This window comes from Struthio camelus, chromosome 10, assembly GCF_040807025.1.
Source record: "Struthio camelus isolate bStrCam1 chromosome 10, bStrCam1.hap1, whole genome shotgun sequence".
Classification (NCBI taxonomy): Eukaryota; Metazoa; Chordata; class Aves; order Struthioniformes; family Struthionidae; genus Struthio; species Struthio camelus.
The window spans coordinates 17278065-17300395 of record NC_090951.1 but is presented as its reverse complement, the minus strand read 5'-3'; the positions used below and the strand labels follow the sequence as shown (position 1 = coordinate 17300395).

Below are 22331 nucleotides of genomic sequence, written 5' to 3'. Positions count from 1 at the left end.
AAGACAAGGTTTATTAGCTTTTGTTAGAAACATCAGCAGACACAGACATAGTATCCGGTGAAGACTGCCTGCCTAACTCATGATTCAGTCATAAGGAAACTGGGGTCACAGTGATGATGTTTTTAGCAGAATAAGGAACGCAAGCCTTGCCCCACTCGTGGAAACACTAAGACTTACTCCTTTAATTCATCATCCCTAACTAAGATGACTACATATTTCAGACTCCTAAGCTGTCAAGTCTGTAATCTTTAAATTAACTGATTTTAGCATCCGTTTATTGGGCCAGGAACATTCTTAGAAAAATCTCTCCCCTCCCAGTGCAAACTATGAGCGTCCCAGGGCTCTGATTGTAAGCTAGTGTAAATTGAAGTACCTCTGTTTACATCTGCTGATCCAGTTAAGCTGCACAAAGTTTCCATTGAAATCTATGGAAGTCACATGTGCAGGGCCATTGAGGGATATGGCCTTAACAGATGGTATACTCAAACAGCAAGAAGTTGTGATTAAAGACATCAAAAGTAAAAAATATTCCCCGAGAAGGCTGTAAAGAGACAGAAGGAATGTGAGGCCCACAGTGCTGCTTTTCCCTTCCCTTCATGCTTTTGCAGTTACTGGAAACTCCGAGTCTCTTTAATTGAGCTTTTCCTCCCTCCACTCCTTGCAGGGTGAGAGGGTTAATTGCTTCAGACTGAAACATTACAATTTTCATACTCCTGCTTCCTAACGAAACGTCGAGTGCGCAGGAATGCCCTGCGTGTGCACTGTACAGGAATCCATACAACACCCAGAGCAAGGATGGGGTACGTGGGCCCAGATCACATGGCCTTGGGTATCTACAAAGTACTGCATCTGCAACTTGAAAAATCAGCACTAGCCAAGTGAGACTCTAATGCTAATTGCCGTGGCATTTCACTGTTTATCTTACTTCAACTAGCATTACCAGTCCTGGTTGTTAACAACCTCAAGTGGCACTTTATTCATCTATCAACAGTCTTATCCTGCAAACAAGCAAGCGAAAAACTATAAACACCCACTCCAAAGTCACTTTGTAGGGTTTAAGCTAAAGCCCATGGAAAAAGGCAATTCACAGAACTCCAGTGAGAAGAGAGAAGATACAAGCTCCAAAACAGTGTTTTAATCTACAAAGTTTTATTTTTCTTTTTAAACTTGTAAACCATAAAAAGAGCTTATCAAATAGCTGAAATTAGTACAAGAAAAAACAATGACTTGTATAGCAATCCGTATTTGAAGGCCCAAATTCAAAGACGTGTGTGGTTCTCCTGGCTCTACAGAATTCCACTTATGAAGCTGAAGACAAATTTGGCCCAAATTTTTCATTGGCAAATTCACAACGCCTCAACGTGCTATTCTTCATGAACGGAACAGAATGGGAACGGTAAGTGCAAGGAAAAGCGCTCAGTGCCAGAAGGATCTGAACCCCATATCTTCATCCACAAAGTACAGGCTCCCCAAAACGGTACATCTCTCAGCTGGTAGTAATTACAAGCTGTTTTGTCTATATGGACTAGGCACTCTAAGGAAGATACGAAACCCACTTCATAAGCACGTTGCAAAAAACAGAGAGCACAGTGCACACAATTGTCAGTATGGTCGATACTGTTAAATTAATGTTTGCCCATTGCCAAATTTATAAAGTTCCTTAACATTATGTCTGCAGCATTCTTAAAAACTTCTGGAACTTCCTACTCTTAGACCCAAAATACCAGACCGATGAGGCAAGTGATATGGTCCAGTCAGACATCTCTTGTGATATCAAGATCATATTCAGTGTCAGTAAATTTCCAAGGCATAGTCAGCGCTTAACGTTTCGAACATGAGGACAGACATCTAAGCTGTGGGCAATACTTGGCCAACCGATGTGTGTTTGTAATCAAATAGAAAAGAACTTCACACTACCTATTCAACGCGTATACTACAGACTATTGAAAACATCTGTAGAAACACCTCACCTTCTGAAAAAAATGTCCCTCAGATTGGACTCAGGAAACCTGGGCATCGTTTTTCATTCCACCACAGCCCTACTGGTGATTTTCTGTAACTTTATTTCCTTGTGCCTCCACTTCTCCAGCTGCACTAGATGCTGACCTCTTTTAGAAAGTCTTTCAAGCTCTCCCAGAGAAAAACATTTTATTAACTATTGTTACAGTTTTATGAATGATAATTGTACCATAAAAGATTCAAAATAGTAATATGAATTCCGCTTCTTCTCCATATAGTATTTTCTTGTCTCTTGACTGTCTTTTTCCCCCCTCTGGTAAATAGTTCTTTGCTCCCCCTCATCTTCTCAAATCTTTCTATCCCTCCCTCACCGGTCTTTCTTCATAGCTCTAACCGTCACAATAACCCATCTGTGTAGTCTTCACATCCTGCTATTTTAAAGCAAAGAAATTAAGAGACGTCATCATATAATTTCTATTATTTTAGCTCAATAAGATTGAATTGTTTAGAATTATATAGAAATATGAAAGTAAATTATAGCATCATTGAAACCTCTTTATTTTATAACTGTGATCTAAACTACAAAGGAGATGCAGTTCCATGTCTACTGAATAATTTCTATATAAAGTAATTTACTTTTCTAAGTCTTATCTTTTTAGCCCATTCTGAGCACATTTTAAATGTATACCAGGCAAAAAAATTCCAGGACACCCCTTCACAAGTCAAATCAACCCCTTCACAAGCTGCCAGATATGCAGAGAAAATAAATCATTATGCGATAAATCGAGGCTAGTTTTGCCGCTGGGTGCATTAAAGAAGAGAAATCTTCTCACAGAAGTTATTTAGAAAATATATTAAGTTCCATTTTTATTTCATGAATTTTCAAACATGTTTCTGCTTGAGTGTGTTTTAAAAAAAAGCCTGACAACTAACATGATGCTGAGTATGACTTGGTTCCCAGTGAAACTGTGGGTAAGTCATGTTTGAAAACATATTTTCAGATTTTGATGAATTACATCAAGGTAATTAAAGGTGAGATTTGACTAGCTGACACGTTTCCAAACACGAACGTTCTTGTCTACACTCCAGGCAAAAATTATGTTGAATGTTTTAGCAAAGTTGTTTTCTAGCATGATGAATTTTCTCAAGTGCAATCTAGGCCCCAAGGGAGTCACTTTCCTGTTAATTGGAATACAAATGAAATCTGTCATTCAGTAATTGAGGTACACAATGCCATGTGGAGAACAGCAAGCATTCATCCTATCTATATATTTATGTGGCAACTTGTAGACTGTTGAGTATACACGGCAGTTACCCTTTACAAAAGATCACCTCTGCCAGAATCCATCTTGTGTCATTCGATGTTTAACTTCTGGCAGAGGACACATTTTAGTACAACCATATGTTCCCTTCAGGGTACTTCTCCAACAGTACTTTGCTGTTCTCTGCTCACGATGACTAGAGTAGGAAGGCAACAACAGAGGTCAGAGCGGCTTTTCAATTCGGTTTGGCCTTATGGGGCTGGTCTGCCAATACGCCAGGAGAACCTCTGCTTCAGCATCCAAGGGCGGAACTGGGTCCTACTTTTCAGTAATGACTATATGGCATCTCAAGGACATTTGGAAGTGCCTTGAAATCCTCCCAGGAGGTAAGTATAAAGCCCAGGAATTGCTGCTGATCTTAATTAACTTACCAGCTTGATCTCTTATAAACTTCTATATAATTTAGCTACGACAAAACCATCAACACTGAGAAGCAGAAATATAACTACTGAAATCACTGTCTGCACATTATGTGGATTTCAAACCCACTCTCCTGGAACGAAATTATAGGCACCCTGAAGCCAGTGGGAGTCCGGGAGACTTGCCAGAGATTTCACTGGGACAAAGATTTTACTCTGCTATCCTTAGCTTTGTTTACTTCATATTAGGTGGTCTCAAAGTTGTGAGAAGAGCCTAGACATCCTTGTTTTCAAGGCCCCGGCTTTCCAAATACTGTAGCTGGTAGAGCTGAGCAAATTTTTCAGCTGAAATTTTCTTCAGCAAAAAGTGCAAGTTTTGGGATCAACTTAGTTTTGCTGAATTACTTGTGTAAGGATAGAAAAAATAACTGAAAAGGCTGGGGTTTTTATTTGAAATTACTTCATGCCATTTCATTTTATTTTAAATAGTAACAATATGCTCAACTCAAAAAAGAAAAAATACTGGGAAATGAAATGTTTTGTTTAACCAGAAACTAATCTATTTTATACAGCCACATTTTTGAACAACCTGAAACAAATTTTAATTTTTTTTCGGTTTTCAGAAGTAACACCAAGCTGAAAAATTGGTAACTCAACACAGCTCTAATAATATGGGACAAGAAGTGTAACTTTGAAACTTGACAGTTTAAATATACAACCAAAGCATACCTAGTCCATACCTTACGGCCTGATCCTGTTCCCAAAAATGTTAATGCAAGCTCTTTCATCAGTGGGACCTGTAAGCACTGAAAGCAATTGCAGCATGCCCCTGAAATCCACAACAAGGAGAAGAAAATATACTTTCTGAACTAGTAAAACTTTAATTAACAGGGGGTTCTCTTGGCACAGTTTTTGCTGTTAAATAAATAGAGCATTTAGTCAAAACCATCTATATTTACTATACAAAATACTGAAAAGCAAACATTTTTAAAAGGTACAGAAACTTGGGGTTCTGTGAAAAGAAACTGTGCTACATGTTATTCACACTTAATGCACGTAACACAAACGCAACACAGTATTTAAATACTGCATGTTCATACATGGCTGGTGTAAAGTTTTAGTATGGGGATGCCACGATATTAAAATTCATTTGTATTTCACAGAATCCAAGCAAGGTAGACTTTGTCTTTTGAATTGCCAAATATAATAAAACAACACAAATCAATGCAAAGTTGTAACCAATGATCAGCTGCATCATATTTCAAAGTTCACTGGCAGAGCGAGTACTGCACACGTTTCTGTCAGATGGGAGTTTGTTATTGGTTATTGGTGCTGTTATCTTTTCTAGCAAAACATCTTTGGGTAAGAGACCATTTATGCCCCTTCACTGCCCTTTCTTAGAAAAGGCCACACGACTGAAAGCATTCTAGTTTTCCAGAACATTTTCTAGTTTTCGGCAATGATCTGTATTAAAAAAAATTGACTAAGAAATAACCACCTCCCAGCCTTTCTGGCCTATGCTCTACTGAAAAGAGAACAGCTTTAATTACACCTTCAGAACAAATAGCATGGCATCCCGTCGTAGGTGGAATGTACACTCGTGTGTTTGCATGCGGTATAATGTAAGTCACTTGAATACATCAGACTTTGTTAACACTATAATATAAATAAGCTTATTCCTTCTACTAGACATATAAATGCCTTTTTTTTTTGCAGTCCATAATTATATATACATTGAAAAGAATGATACACAAGCAGCAAAAAAGGCTTAGACTAGAACAACTCAGTGGTAACTAACCAAATTTGTGGCCTTTTCATATTTTCCATACAGAAAATTCTGCATATAAATATTTTTGGACTTTAGGAATTTAAAAAATAAACAAAACAGTATAGTTGTCACACAGATCAAACACATTTTAAAAACGTTATGTAAGATTTAACAGAACACACTGTTGACAGCTAAAAAAAATAAATTAAAATGAACCAGATTTTTTAAAGAGGACAATAAGCCTAAACAACTGCTGATTTGGAGAGACAAGAGATGGACCTAATTACCTAGAAGCACTGATTCTATTCCAATTGCACAAGAAGGCAAGGCTTTCAACTTTATTTTCTTTAAAAGTCGACGTCTCCATGTTCTTAGAAAGGAGAACATCCTTCTAAAAGTTTCAACTGTTCAGCAGTAGGGTAATAACCCATTTCAGACGGATCAAAACTCTAGTCAGAAAAAAAAAAAACCCTAATCATAAAGGTCTTATAATAACGTGGGATCATTACATCTTACAATATATACTATAGACAAAATACCACAATATTTAAAAGGAAGTGAAACCAAAAGCAAATATGTTTGATAGCACAATTATGTTTTTATGTGAGGACTTCTCTACTTCAAAGTTCCAAAAGTAACATAAGTGATTTTAGGTCACTTTCTACCTGCAAAATGGTGATCTGTACAAAACCCAGCTGAATGTATTACAAATCTAGGCCCCACAGAAAGTAAATCGTGAATGTATCGACCCTTCCTCTTCACTTTTCCAATTTGCTTTTGACCTTCAAATTTCTCAGCAGCCAGTTAAGGGCTGGCGAGTGAGGTCTCATTCTCCTTAATGGAATGGAAGCCCTTTGATAAGGAAAAAGTAGAAGAGGCCAGAACGACCATCAGTGATGTTGTTCACATGTTGAATTGTCTCTAAAATGGGAAAAGCATAAATTTGTAGGGACTGGGGAAATTTAAATTGGAGGCACCTAAGAAAATACCATGGCGCATGTTTATCATAACATACTTCAAAAGTCACTGTTGTGGAAAAAAAATTAAAATGTTAATATTCAAACCACAGATTTCTAAAACACAACAAAATGTACCTGAGAGTGTGCATATTTATATATATATATATTTATATTTATATTTTTATATATATTTGCCAACATTTAAAGTGAGAAAGTATATTTTCCTCAATTCTTTCGCAAAATAAAGAACTGTGGATTCAAACAAAACAAAACCCCAGAACAATCCCTCTCCTTTCCAACCCCCCCCAGAAATATACTTATGGCCCAAGCACTAAATTCTAGTGATGGTTTTGAAAACTCCATTTCACATCCTCCTCTTTTCAAATGGTGTCCCAAAACAGAACGGACAGTAAGCAATAGAAAAAAACAAAAGTAAAAGAAGTATATTTAAATATTACCCAGCATATAACAGACTGTACTTGTGTCAGTAAAGAATCTCAAAGAAAATAAAGTGTAAGTTGTACAAATGTAGCTCTGTTGACAAGTATAGCTAATATTTCCTTGTAATTATTAAGATAGTTTGAAAGGATGTGAACACAAACAGGCTACATGAATGCAGTATATTAAATCCCCCTGTAGCACATTACAATCAATAAAAAGAAAATAAAATCTGAATAATACTAGAGGTAGCAGCTGTTTGTATTTTCTGTTATTCTGAGTATCTCTGGAGTCCAAACCTTCGAACATTGCTCCCCTGATAAAAGGCTTGTGTGCGATCAGCTGACATACAGCAGACTGGTAAGCTAGATGTCTGCAATAGTGTTTGAAGTATCATCTCTACTACAATGGAAGTAGTACTTGTAAAGAAGTGCGTTGACGACCTGCATTAAATCACAGCTCAGAAAGCTATGGCTGTTTGCTGTTTCACAAGCCACTTTAAAAAAATCAATCCACAAGTTGTTTAAGTAAGCTATGCAGTTCCACAACATATAAATAGGGTAAGTTTCAAGAGTTCCATATAACCTCTAAAATATATGCTAGCTGAATATTAATGGAGTATCAATAATATTAATCATAGTAATGCCTTAATTCTGGTGTCACAAGAAAGTGTTTCCTTCATATGGGATGATTCCTGGAGGATGTCGGTGGGATCTGTTTTATGTCTGGTAGAAGTGATGGTAGTGGTGGTGGTGCTCGTGGTGGTGGTGGTGTTCATGTCTTTGTATCATTTGTCCAACTTGGCCTTCATACAAAATCACTGTGGGCAGGTCTCTTACATGCTCCTTTTCCACAACTGTACCTGGAGACTGGAAGGTTTTGCACATTTGGTGATTCTCCTTTGCCCTCTGCTTGTGCTTCTTGTGAACCTGTTGGGACTGCAAGGGGAGGTAAGGAAGATTCTGGCCCACCCGTGCACTTGGGGAAGCCATTGGCATGGGCACCCCTTGAAAAGGTTTGTTTCTTACTGCCCTTCCAGGATGCACAGGAGCAACATTTTTGCCCTGGGCCTTGGGAGACCTCACAAAGTGCTTGTTTGAGTCCTGGTTCCGAAGCCTCTGTTGGATTTCTGCAATCTTGGCATATGAACTTTCAGCCAAATTGATGTAGCTCGGATCCACCACTTGAGATTTCCTGTGGTGAGCATGGAAGGTTTCAGGTTCATGAGAACGGGATCTAGTCTGATTCACAACTCTACTTGGTGGATCATGCTTTTGAGCTGCTGGAGGAGATCCTAGGAAATAAGAAGCAGACTTAGTCATCTAGTATTTCAAAGTTTTAATTAGCAGCATGCAGTTGGCAGGGATAGCATCATTGGCAGGATGAATTTTTCCTAAGGAAGTGAATGCAATTATAGCTGTCTAGTTGAATTACATTTAATAATTCTGATTAGTAAATAACATACACACACACACATATATGTAAGCCTTTAGATTATCTTCTCTTGGCCATCATCTATCTGAAATTCATCAACATAACTGAGTGGAATAGTAACACTTGGCAGAGGACAGGGAAAGGGAGGAAATCCAGATCCCCTGAATTTGGGGATGGATGTTAAATTTCCAGGTATGAGCCCACGTCCTCTGATTTTTGGGTAAGTAGCAGCTACAAAATACAAAGTATGTGCTGGTTCAGCTGAGGAACAACCCCTGCCGTCCAAAAATCAGTCCTAGCCTTACACATAGGCTAAACTTAATACATTAGATGTAAAGATTGGTCTCCTAGGCTCACCTCCAAGTTCAGCTACACAAACAAATACTTCAAAGCAAACTTGCAGCACATTAACCACTCCATTGTGATTCCACCTCCACCAGTAATTATCTTGCAGTATTCAGTCCTACTGCTTCCAGTGAGTTGCTACAGACAAGTCACACAGGTTCAAAATTCACTGCCCCTGATGTGGAACATGCAAGTGAAGAAAGCAAAGGCCAACAGGTTGAACCATAAATTAGCAAATTACCTGGCCCAAACTTTGATGTGTAGTTTTCTATTCCTGCAAGATCCAAATAGTGGTTTCTCCTTTCAATGTTCTCATCAACACAATGACGATAGCACCCACTTTGCTCTGCATTGTTCTCACTCTGGTGATATCTGTCAGCAGGAAGCAAAGTTACAATTCAGTAGATCTTCTTTAAAATTGTTATCACCATCTGCAAACCAACAACTAATGTGCCCTTTGAAGTGACAGGAGTTGCTCACAAAGAAACAACAAGTACTTGAAATTCTGGATGACCGGATTTGCTAAGTCGATAGGCCTGAACTGACTGTTCTTTCCCCTCGTATAAATTGACCTCGATGTTGCAAAGCAAAGGATGCTTTCAAATTGCATCACACATGCAAAAAGAAATGAAAATGCTCCAAGGGTTTATTACATTCTGTCTTAGGGCCAAACCATTCAGCCGGTTCTCAATGTCGACATGACAAAGAAAACCTCCTGTTTGATATAACTGCTCCCACTGCTATCAGGAAGCACTGGGGCAAGCCTCATATCAGATAAGCATCCATGTATATCTGCTTCAGAAGGACAGGCAACAGTACAGATGTATCAGCTAGAGAGAACCTGAGGAGAAAAAGTGTTGGTAGAATAGCCAGAGATAACTGCTGCTTTCCAAAATACAATTTAAAAGGTCAGATCAGCCCCTGGCTTCAGCAACTCGACTCCTTTTCCTGCTCAGCTTTGCGATTTTATTTATAGCAGAACTATTTCCTGAGAATGAATATCTGAAATACCATTCATTTATGAGGCAGAAAAAAAATCAACCAGAAGTTTACAAAATTGTAGCTAATAATGCTGAACAATTTAATTCAATAATTTAAATGGATGTGTGCAGATATTAATGTCTTCCATGCAACAAAAGGGATAAGCAGAAAACTCCTGATTAAATCACTGCCTGTCATTCAGATACCTCAGTCTTCAAGACTACAAAGACTTTTGAAAGGCTTTGCTTTAATATGCTCTGTGCAAACGCACTGAAAGACCAGATTTTGGCCTTGTATTTTACACTAGTTGCTAAATGCAGGTTCCATTCCATACGGTGCCGAATATACTGTGTTTAGTCTATTAACATATTTGCAGATTCCCAAAGGCTAATCATCCCACTGAGTTTTGGCACAGACTGCTTTCCTGGTCTAGGGTCAGAGGGTTAGGGCATTACAGAACTGAGTCCCTAGCGTCTGTGTCAGGCACAGATCTATACTTTCTTTGATAAGAGTCACAAGGCTTAACCTACATGGAAGATCACGTTTGCTCCACTTTGATATGGGTAGATTCTCCTGAATGGAGGAGAGTCTGCCTGGAAAGCAGTTAAGCTTTAAAAGTTCTGCAGTTAGCTTTGAACAGCAGAAGCGACATGGGGTACTGTCAAAAAAGAGAGACTGTCCAGACATTTTTTATTTTTAGGTAGACAGCCAACTCTTGTACCTTTCTTGCCTCAGACACACCTTTATAGGATCTTATGCTTTAGCAGGTCAACTTAAAGATCTTGGGGCTAGAACCTGGCTAACTGAAGGCTGCCACGCTTGAGTTGCCTACGGAAACCAATGGGAGTTGTACACGTGTTAAAGACAATGCACAGCCAACCCAGAAAAAGCATCGCTGGGTTTGATCTAGCACGACGAAGCAACTCTATATACAGTAGTGTCTGTTGAAAACTGAGTATACAGGGAACCTGTTTTGCTTTGTTATTGTAATAAATTCCGTCTCTCATCAAGACAGTGAGAAAAACTACACAAGTACTGCCATGGCCCTGCACGCTAATAGCTTTCTTCCATGCAAGATGACTTTCAACAATGCAAATATACACCGTGAAGCAATTACGCACTGATGAGAGATGTGCTCTATTGTCAAAGAGAACTTAAGGTACTTCTGAGAAATGAGGCTTCTGGCATCTGGCTCCCGAACGCTTTTTTTGCATATACATGGGAAGATACAGGCATCATGTATCTGCATCAAATACAGGCTGCAAGAATATACGTTGTTTGTGCTGGTTTCTTTCTTTTCTTTTTTCCAATAGAAAAGACACCTATTTAAGTGTTTGTGCAGTATATGAAAACCTTTTCTAAAATTCCCACCATCCACAAAGTCGCCTGCCAGTGCTCTTCTACCATCAATTTTATAATACATATGCTGGGCAAGACAGCTATAAATCTGCTTACTTGATCTTGATACTTGTATTAGGCCTATGGGTGAAAACTCTTGCCTGTAGCTCCCAGGGGATGAAAAATCCCACCTGCCATCTATCTCTCTCACCTTAGGGAATAAAACCATCTCTATCCATTTTATCTTGAATATTAATCCAGCCTCGACTAGAATTCCTAAGTGACTGTATTTGCAAAATGTGTGTACTTCACACAAATCTTCGTTGCTGCTCTCAAGGGGAAGCCTCTGCATTAACACCTGGAGCTGCTGAGGAGCCTTAGGGAGACGTGGAGGGGCTTGGCAGTTTGGCCAGAGTGCACAGACATCCATACACATGAGCAGTGGCCAGGTTCTCTATCCTGGCCACATTTAACGGGATACAGCAAAAACTGTCAGACGCTGACAGTTGCCTGATGTTGATCAGCCCAGCTCAAGATTCAGGTTTGTCCTGTCTAGGAAGGGATGAGGAGGATAAATGTGGCCGAACTAGGACTCTGCCCCAATATTCGATGCATCTATGGCTGAAAATTTAAGTGGAAATGGCTAACACTCATAAAACAACTACATTTACAAAAATAGGGCTTTAAGATGGATGGTGGAGGGATTTTGAACTGGAAGGGGTTTTTTGCTATAAATTATCAACAATACCCAGTGCATTAAATTGACAAAGGGCAAACATTTGCTAATGGACACAGGAAATCTGAGCACCACTTCCAGGCCAGCAAACAAAAACATGGAATATTCTTTAGGTGGCAAAAAATTTTGTAAAGAGTTGTTAGCAAAAGGTTAGAAGTTACTTTATAATCTGAAAATTGATCCTTCTGGGATTTACTCACAAGGATAATTCACTAGTGTTTCTACTCTATCCAGAAAAGGGAAGCATAGTTTTTGTTGTCATTTTTAATAAAACTGAATGCTCCACCTCCTGATAAATTTACTAAAATAAATACATTTCTTTGGACAAATAACTCTAAATCCATGGAAGGCCCAAACTGGATTTTTTTAATTTGCCGCTGAAGAAACAAATACAGCTAACGATTCAATGCCATTACTGTGGCACTTGCGCAGACATTTCCCTTTGTTGTAGTAGGACATCTTAGACTAAACCAAACCTATATGCTCATGCTGAGATGACCTGTCTAGACCAACCGAGGTACACTGATATGTATCAAAATTACTTGCTTTTGTTTTATGTTTCTACCCATTAAACCAACAAATTCAAAAAAGAAATGGCACACCTAGACTCAACTGAGAGATGAGCGTTTTTGTTAGCTGTAAAAATAAAAAAAAAAAATACTTGAAAGAGCCATTCCAAATGGCTACCACATTTTCTAGTTCAGTATAGGTAATATCTAAAACATAGATGGAACTCTTGATAATAGGGTATTCTCAGGGTACGTGCTCTTGCTAACCTTGCAAATGGCATGCGAACACACTTCAGAGCAATAAGGCCTGCTCTCAATTGACATCCAAAATAACATCAGATATTCTGCTAGGGAGGAACTAAAACCCCTTTTTTTAAATCTAATCTCTAGATGGCTGCAAGTGTGCCTGCAGCTGTATACAAAAGAAGTACTGGGCTTGTGCTTGACGGGAAATGGATGCATTCTGAGTCATAAAGGCAGAATTCCATTAAAGACAATCAACATATGGTGAAATATATTCGGAAAGTTAAAAAAAACACCACCAAAAAGCAAAAACCAGAAATGATCTGAATTTTCCTTCAAGATTACAATAAAGGTAGAAGTTCTAAGCAACAACTAATTCCTAGCTGGGTGTTACTTCATGACCAATTCCCTAAAGGAAAAGTTGCCTGAAGATGCTGTGACAGTGGGGAAGTATGCTTTCTGGTGATGGGAGTCAGCTGAGGCAGCTGCTCTGCAAAGTCACTGTGAAGTAAGAAACAGTGAATTTACTTCTCATACCAACAGGATGAACACACTTAGAAAGTGGAGTTGAACTACCCCAGAGCTGCTCTACACCGAAGCCACCTTGGCAGGAGGTGAGCACAGAGCAGGTGGCGTGCTGAAGTTCTGCCCTCGCCTGCTCGGCAGGATGGACCCTATGCACTTGCTGAGATGCTTGCCAAGAGCTGTCTTCCTCCTTCCTTTTGCTAGATGTTGTACCCAGCACCTTGAGAAGGAGGCAGCAGAAAAGAGGCAGGTCTGGTTAGGACCCGGTTAAACAAGATAGAGAGGGTTAATAAAGCTTGGAGCTAACTGAGTTGATCAGTGAAGAAGATGGACTGGAAGGAGGGCAGAGATAGGCAAGAACCAGTCTCTATGAAGATAAAAAGATTTTAGGACACTTCTAGCCAAAAGATACACCATTCTGTACTAACTTCACTAATAGGTACAGTATTTGCAGATGACATCTAAAAAGATAGTGTGTGTCCTCCAAAGGGCCCAAAGAAGAAAAAAAACTCAATAGTGCAAACTACAGGTTTGATTTCTTTTTTTCGTCAAAGACCCAAATGCAATTAAAACGTTGTTGCTGCTCTTTTATACACAGTATCCCCCCATGATATCTGCTACCTGTTGCACAGTGAAAAATCCTCCAATTCCTCTGTCTTAATATAACAGAAAAAAAGAAAAATCAGCAGGTGAGGTGCTGTCAGAACTAGCCTCGTGTCTTAGGAGACGGAGCTCTCTGCTCTTACCTGACAGAAGCCCGCTGCTTCTTTTCAGAGCTTCTTACTTCTTCATTGGCTTTGCTTTCAGCTCTGTGCCTGGCACTCTGCAAATCTGCCACCAAGAAAAAGCACATTATTCTCCCATGACTGTTGTTGCTAGTCTGTCTAATTAACATGCTACATTGTAAACACATCCTGTCTTGTCTATAGATCAGGATGTATCCTGTCTTGTCTATAGATCAGGATGTAATACATTATTAAGTTTAACCTCCTCAAAAGTGCTTTTGTCCATAGAACAGATTTTAGGCAGACATAACCTTGGCTGTGAGATGTGAGTCAGGGTGAGGCTGAAAGCCATGCAGTAGGTTAGACAGAGCCACATTCACACTTGGGAGCCCTCGGGAGGGCTTGTTAGTTTGGAGCTCAACACTGTACTAATGCACCATGCAGCTTTCCAACAGTGCAAATTTGCTTATAGCTGCACTTGACTGAATGGATGCATATATTAAAACGCAGATACTGAGGATCTCCTTTTGGATAAGGTGCCCACGTTCTTCTACTGAAGTATTACTTTAAGTACTTTGAGTATTTTAATTTAGCACTACTTTATCTACTGAAGTGATCGTGCTGATACAGCTATTATTAGAGTGAACACAAGGTGAATAAACCATCACAGTGTAAGCCACTTTGTAACAGTTTATATGGCAAACTCTGCCAGTATTGAAAAATGGTGCAATTTTTATGCATAGACCAACCTTGGTAATAGATGCATCATTGCTAACATATCACGTTACAGACAGTTGCAGCCCGCAATGCCTTTCAAATTCCCGGGTGCATCTGGTGACAGTGCTTGGCCCAGTATTTCTACTTAAAATCGATCAGCGTGCATTAGCCATGACCTTTTCATTACCAGGTATTTAATAACTAACTGAAAGACCTGTCCAGATTCCACACATTGCAAACTTTGAAGTTAAGGGGCAAAAAATGATTTTTCTCCCTCTCCTACTTCGTTTCTTACATGTTATAGCAGAGTGCAAGAATTTAAATCAGAGGTATAATTTTTATGGTGCTTTATCCTTACTGAGGTTCTAGCTTAGAAATAGCTACAGTGATAAAAGGTTATTTACACTGAACTATTTAATTTTATCCAACAGTAGTGATAGCTATGCACATGCATAAAGCATTTTTATTCTACTGCAACTGTTTCCATGCAACCTGAAGGCTGAACCTATACCAGCAGAGTTAAAGCAGTACAAATAGAAGAAAACTTAATCTTGCACTATGCAAACACAATCACACAACAATGGGATGTCGCTGCTGCTAAGAGGAAACAATCAGTCAGGATGGGGACCTTAATTCACTTAAGAGACACTGAAAGGAGGACAGGCAATTTCGCACCAGAGATGTTATACAGGTTCATGGGGACTAAAAAGCCCACAGAATTACCTGCCTTGACTAAAATATATATTTATTTGTAATGAAAAAATATGGAGATGGATCTTTAAGGGCTCCTTAAAGATGTTCAAATTTTTTTTCAAACAGCTGATTGCACATGCTTACCGGAATGATTTAACAAGATACTCTTTTTCTTCTGGCTGCTGTCTGGTGCCACAGTAAGTTTCACTCGCAGAGTTTTGCTGGAACTAGGCGAATGGTTTACTGATGCATCAACTACCTCATAGATGGTATGAAGCAAGCTGGTAATATCCTATAGTTGGGTTGAAACACAAAAAGACACAGTACTGTGAAAATGGTATGAAACCTACAGCTGTCATACACAGAACTATTTTGGACCTGGGACTATTAAATGCTGAAGTATCCTTAAAACTCACTGAATTTTTGAAGGAGTTGAATTTGCACAGAATCTTAGAGGAAAGAATCTATTTCTCTCTTTCGTTAACCCCCATTTTTCCCAGTTTAGACTGCAACTTAACTGACACCGTCAAAAGGAATGGTTCAAGCAGATCCATATTCTTCAGCATCACATGGCATAAGATTTATGAAATGGGGCAAACCTGATCAAAATAATACTAAATGCACAATTACACACGCACACTGTGAATTAGGCAAATTGTATTCCTTTCCTTTGGCTTCAATAGAACTGAGGGATAATTAGTCATACTGCACTAAAAATTTGAGTTCATATGACCAAGACAAATACAGCAACTGAAGAAACATGACATCTTCAGGGAATCTTACTACTTCCTGTTATTTTCTTGGGATAGCTAAATGGTAGATTACACAGAGGAAAACTAATCACAGATGTGGCAGGACTGTAAACCTTAGGTCTGAATGTCACTCTAGCATACATGTACTGTGGTCTAGCCTACTTTGCAAAATTCAAACCAGTTCTAAACCTACATTTTTGGACAACAGAGATTATTCACTCTGGCCTATTAGAGAACATTCTTTGTATGCCTCCTTGAAGGCAATGGGACATGAATAAATGCTTAAGTGTCTGGCTATATCAGAAGGAACCGTAGCCAATTTCGATAAGTCAGTTGTCTCCGTTGGCCAGTAGGAGGAATATTACACTCTTCATCACTCAGCAGCTGGAGATGCTGGAAGTTCTCTCATGTTTAACTAGTGCAGCCAAGCTTCAATAATGAACTATCTTAAATTGCCAGGATGAAAAGGAAATCTCTTGGCTCACTAGTTCTCCCCCAAGGGATTTCACCCAAATTTGTCTGGGGCACCAACCTAGGGCCAAAGCATACTGGTCATTACAGGCTATAAATATGCCATTCAATGTACAACTGAAAAGTTTTCCATGCTGGTCTTCCTGCTCCTTGAATCTGTCCTAGGACTTATGCTCTTTCCAAATGCCTGCAAGCATAAACGAAATATCCAAATCATCCTTTGTTAAATATAACTGGTTCTGAGGAAAATGAAGAGTCAGTTCAAAAAAGACTCAAAAACTCTAGGATTTTCCTTTGCTCAGGGGTCATGCTCTTAACAACGGCAGCCTCAAAGTTTAGCCTGCCCTAAACAGCCCTAGCAGCCAATATGCAATACACTTCTTGTGATCTAACCAGCTTTAAAGGAGACACAGAAATACTAATCTCTGTTCACACAGAATATTTTGTCCTTAATAGACATTTAGGGAAATACTGACCTTATGGCCACGAATGATTGTATAGTAGATGATTTTCCAGCTCAACAGGCAGAATGACTAAATCCTTGAGGGCCCAGATTTTGCCTTAATACGTACCCTCTGTAACTTTCCTAAACTCAGTGGAATTTCTCCAGACTTGTGAGTTCACGATCACATATTCATAAAACAGAGAAGAATTTGTAGTCTCTCCTTTCTTTCCCCACTGAAATATTTTTTCTAGCACTGCTGCAAGAGTCTCTGTATGCAGGCTGTCACTACCATGTCCGCAGCTGCTCTCCATCCTCCTGACAAGCACCACTGTCTGAATGAGGAAAGGCTGCTCAGTGACAACCTGGTGGCCACCTCACAGCTCTTTAACACACCTCACTTCTCACACTTTCACCCTAATTTGAAAACTAGCCAGACCTCTAAACAGATGCAGCAGTATCTGTCAGTCAGCTTCAAAGGCCGGATTCTCATTGTATCTAAAAGAAAAATTCAGCCAAACAACGACATAAATAGACAAACAAACAAAACATCCATTGATCTATACACCTTCTAGGAGCCTTGTGCTATAATCCTACACCTACACAAACCAAAGCTTCCCCTTCAGCAGAACACTAACACACCACCGTTATATTTAACGGGACCTTCGCACTTTGGTGAACGGGCCCTTCCCAGACAGCCCTTAGCGAGTGCTCTCCCATCGTGCCCTCCTCTCCAAGCTGTGCTCGGCCAGCGCTGCAGCTTTCTGCACGAGGCTGCTCCCAAGAGGTGGTTATCAGTAACTCCTTCCTTGACAAAAATCTAACCCCCCCATGCCTCTCTTTTTTCAGCTGCATCACGTGTTTGTACAAGCTGATCATCTACTCTCTTTTTACTTCAACAGGCAAAGAGCAGAAGCCTTTACTCCCACTGTCCTTTCAAATGATTTTTTTTCTGGTGATGAGGTCTAACTTGCTAACTTTACAATCTTTCGTTCTGTGTGAGTTTTTCTAAACAAACCACTTGTCTCAGCAGTTTAATAGGTATTCCGAAACGCTGCCAAGGAAGGCCAGATGCAACACTTGTGCGATACACACTTTGTGAGTCAGAAATACGTATGCATGCGCATCACATCAGGACTACTTACATCTCTCAGCCAAACCGTCCTGAATTAACCCAAATCAATGTCCAGGCACCAGGAAGTTTAAGAGACTGCACAAAGGTATCAGAACACCTTGTGGTTTTATAACTCTGCTGCTTTTGCGTTTTGTTACATTTTTAATACTCAGCTTCTTCCACGACAATCTGCTCTGCTGCGCATTTTGGAACAGAGAACGAACGTGGTCGTCGGACTGGATATATACCAAGATCGAGGTTAGGAATATACATAAGTAACCACTTAATGCTTCTGCTGATCTTTTAAATACCAACAGCAAAATTTTTATTATAGGATTCATTTACTTTTGGTCCTCAGTTGGGGTTGGAAGTTCTAGCAAACTGACAGCTCTGATTCGGTCAAACAAGTCTGCTCAGGTCACTCACCACTCGCCCATCTATCAAGCTTCTGGCCAAGTAGCTACCAGCTACTAGGCAGCTTGAACCTCCTGCTGCTTTCTAGTTATTTCTTCACAATTATAACATACAAATTCCTGAGGCACCGCTCTGCTAGGAATCAAACTAGTCGTTCTTCAATAAGTTTTGAACTGTGATTGAAACTGCCTTCTCACAGCCCTTTTCTGGGCAGCTAATATGGTATCGGCTTCTTGCCAAATTAGTAGCACTAGACAACTACAATATACGTTACCAAATTTGTATTTTGTAGACTCACCTACAACTACCCCCAAAAGAGTTTTCATCTTCCAGTAGGCCTGCCATGAGAGCAGGGCAATTTACGCTTCCCTTGAAACTTGTCCCATTCAACATTATCTGAAGTTAAATTTCTTAAAGAACTACTTACAACTGTTGACACAGCTTTACCTTCCACTCCCCAGCTTGTACAATAGTGGTTTCACCTTCCTCAAGAAATTCAGTGTCAAGAATTAAGAATAAAAACTATTTAACTTTTTCCTCTCTCCTGGTATACCAATCAGCATGTCTCTTTACTACCAAAGAAATCAACTTTTCTGTACTAGGCACTACAGTTTTACTAGCCACATGATTCCGCAACTGCTTTGTATAACTTAGATCGCTCAACACTTCCTGCACAAAAAGTTGCATCCCACATTTCTCAAACTTCCTCCCTTTTTTCATGAAAAATATACAAGAATAGAATTTTCAGTTTCCCATTTTCCCCAAAATATTGATTTTTACTGAAATATTTTAAATCATTTCTAGCTAAAAATCATTGTAGTTTTTTTTAAAAAGTATTTTAAACAGAGAAGAGACATAATAACACAAAAGATATTCCTCCTTTATAGCAAACTAAATATATTCAGTGGGGAAGTAGCCTATGTGAACCCAAATGACTTCTGACGGGCTTCTGGTGTGCAGAATTTCTACTGGAATAGCTATTTTAACCAAGTAAGAAAACGGAAACCATGATATTTTTCTTCAAAGAGAAAAACAAAGGCTTTCTGGGCAGTATCCAAGCAGCCAGCACATGCCATACCCAGATTTGTTTGTGTCTTGCTTACCAAAGACTACAGTTGGTTTCTTCTAGGGCTGAAGGATTTAACAGTGTTAATCTTCATGTTTTTCACATCCTATTTTGTCAAACAGCTAATGCAACAAAGTATATTAAAAAGAGCAACTTTACCAGATTGCCAGAAATAATTGCATTAGAAATACCTGAAAACGTATTGCGGTTAAGGCCACACATGTATGGTGCACGCCAGAATATGTTATAAGTCTCTGGTGGGAATTCAGAACACCCAGGGACACTAAAGGGCCCACAAAAAAGAGAAAGGACAGGTGACATTTAAGTATTCATCATTCCTTACAGAACTCACCTTACTAGTGAGTAAGTCCTCATTCCAGGTATTCATTTTTTGCTTCTTAGAAATATTAATGGTAGAAGAACACCCCTTTTTTCTAGCCTTAGCGTAGCTTCTCAGCAAAGGACTAGCTATTAGCAAACTAGAGGTTCTCCAGAGGAAACTAAGAGGCTTTTCCAGCTGAATTAATTTAACAGAACAGGACATTTGCACAAAAGAGATAAATAACCTATGGGCTTAACACTGAGAAGAAGCATTCAATTTGGTTCTTTGTAACAAAAAACTGAGTAGGATTTTTTCTTAATATTTCTGTCTGGTACAAATTCACCAAACTAATGGCTCTAGTGACGGGCCCTCTGATACACACAGGCGCCACTCCTCTATCTGTCGGTTCCGTTGCTGATCTTGAATTAATGCAATATTGACAAACACAGCGAAAAAAAACAAGTTGAAAGAGAAGGGCCAGGTTGATAAATCATAGCCCCAGAAAAGCCAGTGCCCTTCTCCAAGTCAAAGAATTGGTGCTGAGTTTTGAATGCAGAAATAACCTCAAACCTTCTCAGTCATGAAAGGATATGAGCAAAAGTAATCAAAAAGGAAAAAAAAAAGAGGAAGCGCAAGAGAGAAATTGGGTATTTAAAGAAACATACAAGGAACATTTTTAGCGTTAAAAATAGATGAAGAGAAACATCAATATGGGTTCATTATCTTTCCCCCAGAAAAAGAAAAGCACAAATGCCTCATTTAGAACTTTGTTTGTAGTCTCATTTTTACATACAGCAGGATGCTTTTATTGCAACATCAGCTTTTTTTGATCACTTCCATTTTTGAATCATTCTTATTTGGCATCTGAAAGGAGCATCACTTGCTAAGTACTCAACAGCTAGTCCAGAAGAAATTCCCTTTCTTCTTACTCCTGACAAACAACTTTCTGCTGTGCTTACTCCTGCGCAGCCGCTCACCAAAGAAACTAAATTTAACAAGAAAGAACTGATTGCCAAAAAATGGCTGGCGTTTCTAAAGCATAATTACATTCAAAGAGCTCAACATAAAACCTCATGGATGAAAACACGTTAGTTCAATTATCCAAGTTTCAAGTCCGATTACAAATATCCATGTGAAGATAATTACAGTGCAGCTGTCAGTTCTGAAACGGCCTTACAGTACATAACGAATTGCACTCTTAACGGCCTACGGAACGAAGGGAAACATTATTAGCCAACTTTTGTAATGCCTATATTAGAGCAGGAAAGTTATCTGCCACTACATCAAAAGGACAATAAAATGGCCTTCTTACATGACAATGAAAACAGTATTTTAAAAACAGATGCTAAATGCTAATTTTATAGTTTGCCACCCCAATAACTATGCTTTCATAATGGGTGTATCCCTTCAAGAAGCATGACTAGATCTGAATTTCTAATTATAAGGAATAGAGAGTAAGTCATACAGACTCTAGGAGGAAATGAAAGCAGTATTAAGTTCTGAAGATGTTGTTAAGATCCAGAAGAAATTTCACTAAGATGGAAGTTGAATGTTCTTGCAGTGATCTGTCATTGTGTAAAACCCAAGGGAAATTTTGTCCAGTAACTAAATCCACATCTGATTTACAATTTTCAAACATTTTAATGAAAAAAGAATTTAGTCCATTTGCAAAAATTCACTCCACCTACATGTCTTTTATAAAGTTAATTTAACATTGTGTATTCCTTTAGAAACTCTCTGGACATAAAATCGAAGGTTTTAAACACACAGTGACTATGAGTCAATTGAAATGGATGGGGGCAAGTCCCTTCCTTTTTCAGTGTCTCACTTTTCCAGCATGAACAAGGACGATAATGCTGACTTCCCCTTGTAAAGCACTTCAAGATCTACAGAGAGAAAACTGACTTAAGAGCGTGACATCCAATTTTATCTCACTGTTAATCCAACTACAAATCCAGGAGACAGTCTAGTAAAATTTTCAAAGAAGGGAGTAAAGTTTCACACTACGCTTTTCTCACCAGAATACTGGAGCTTTGCTCAGACAAGCTGACTGGTTCTGAAAGCATTTTCATCAGCCCGCTTCCTCGGACTGGGCTCTGCAAAAGAGCTGTCCCTTCTGCCCCTATCCCGCAATGTGCCTCACATACTTTTAACTCAAAGCATGTGTCCTGTTGGTTTTAATTGAAACTGTTCATATGTTTAACATTCCCCATTGCTACGTCCTTTGCTGGATCAGGAGGCAGAACTGCTTAACAGACCGCAGGATCAAGCACGCTATTTTGACAGTCACCTCTCGGGGGCTAACAAATTGAGAAATTCTACATCCTACGATGAGACTGAAGTTTCTCTTTTGTGGCCAATGTTATCTATGAGCTGCTACTGTTAGTCATCCTTGCACAAACAACTCTTAAATAGCATTTGGACTCAACCAAGGACAACCAGCACGATGGGTTATAAATGGCACTGGAACAGCTCACTAAAGAAGTGTGTAACATAACTGGAAAACTCTGTAACGGTGCATACTATTTGTTTTTATCTTTGTCACATGTAAAGAGCTGAAAATTATCAATCTATTTGGTCCCTTGGTTAAAAGAATTTTTTTTGGCATGGGTTCAAGCCTGAATATAGCAAGCTCCAGACCTCAGAGCAGTATAATTTTCAAACCCTGCACAGATTTGGTTTCACTTAAGCTGCAGCCT

At 39.1% G+C, this 22331-nt stretch overlaps 1 protein-coding gene across 3 annotated transcripts in view; it reads right to left on the bottom strand.

Moving 5' to 3' along the window:
* Positions 1-1132: 1132 nt before the first annotated feature.
* NKD1 (NKD inhibitor of WNT signaling pathway 1) overlaps positions 1133-22331 on the bottom strand; it is a 115742-nt gene continuing 94543 nt past the window's right edge. For all 3 annotated transcript variants that reach the window (XM_068955682.1, XM_068955683.1, XM_068955684.1), the window contains 4 exons: positions 15196-15343; positions 13663-13747; positions 8826-8956; positions 1133-8099 (listed from right to left, as the gene is read on the bottom strand). In XM_068955682.1, the coding sequence (XP_068811783.1) occupies positions 7525-8099; positions 8826-8956; positions 13663-13747; positions 15196-15343 (939 nt within the window). In that variant the 3' untranslated portion in view covers positions 1133-7524. The remainder of the gene's footprint in view (positions 8100-8825; positions 8957-13662; positions 13748-15195; positions 15344-22331) is intronic.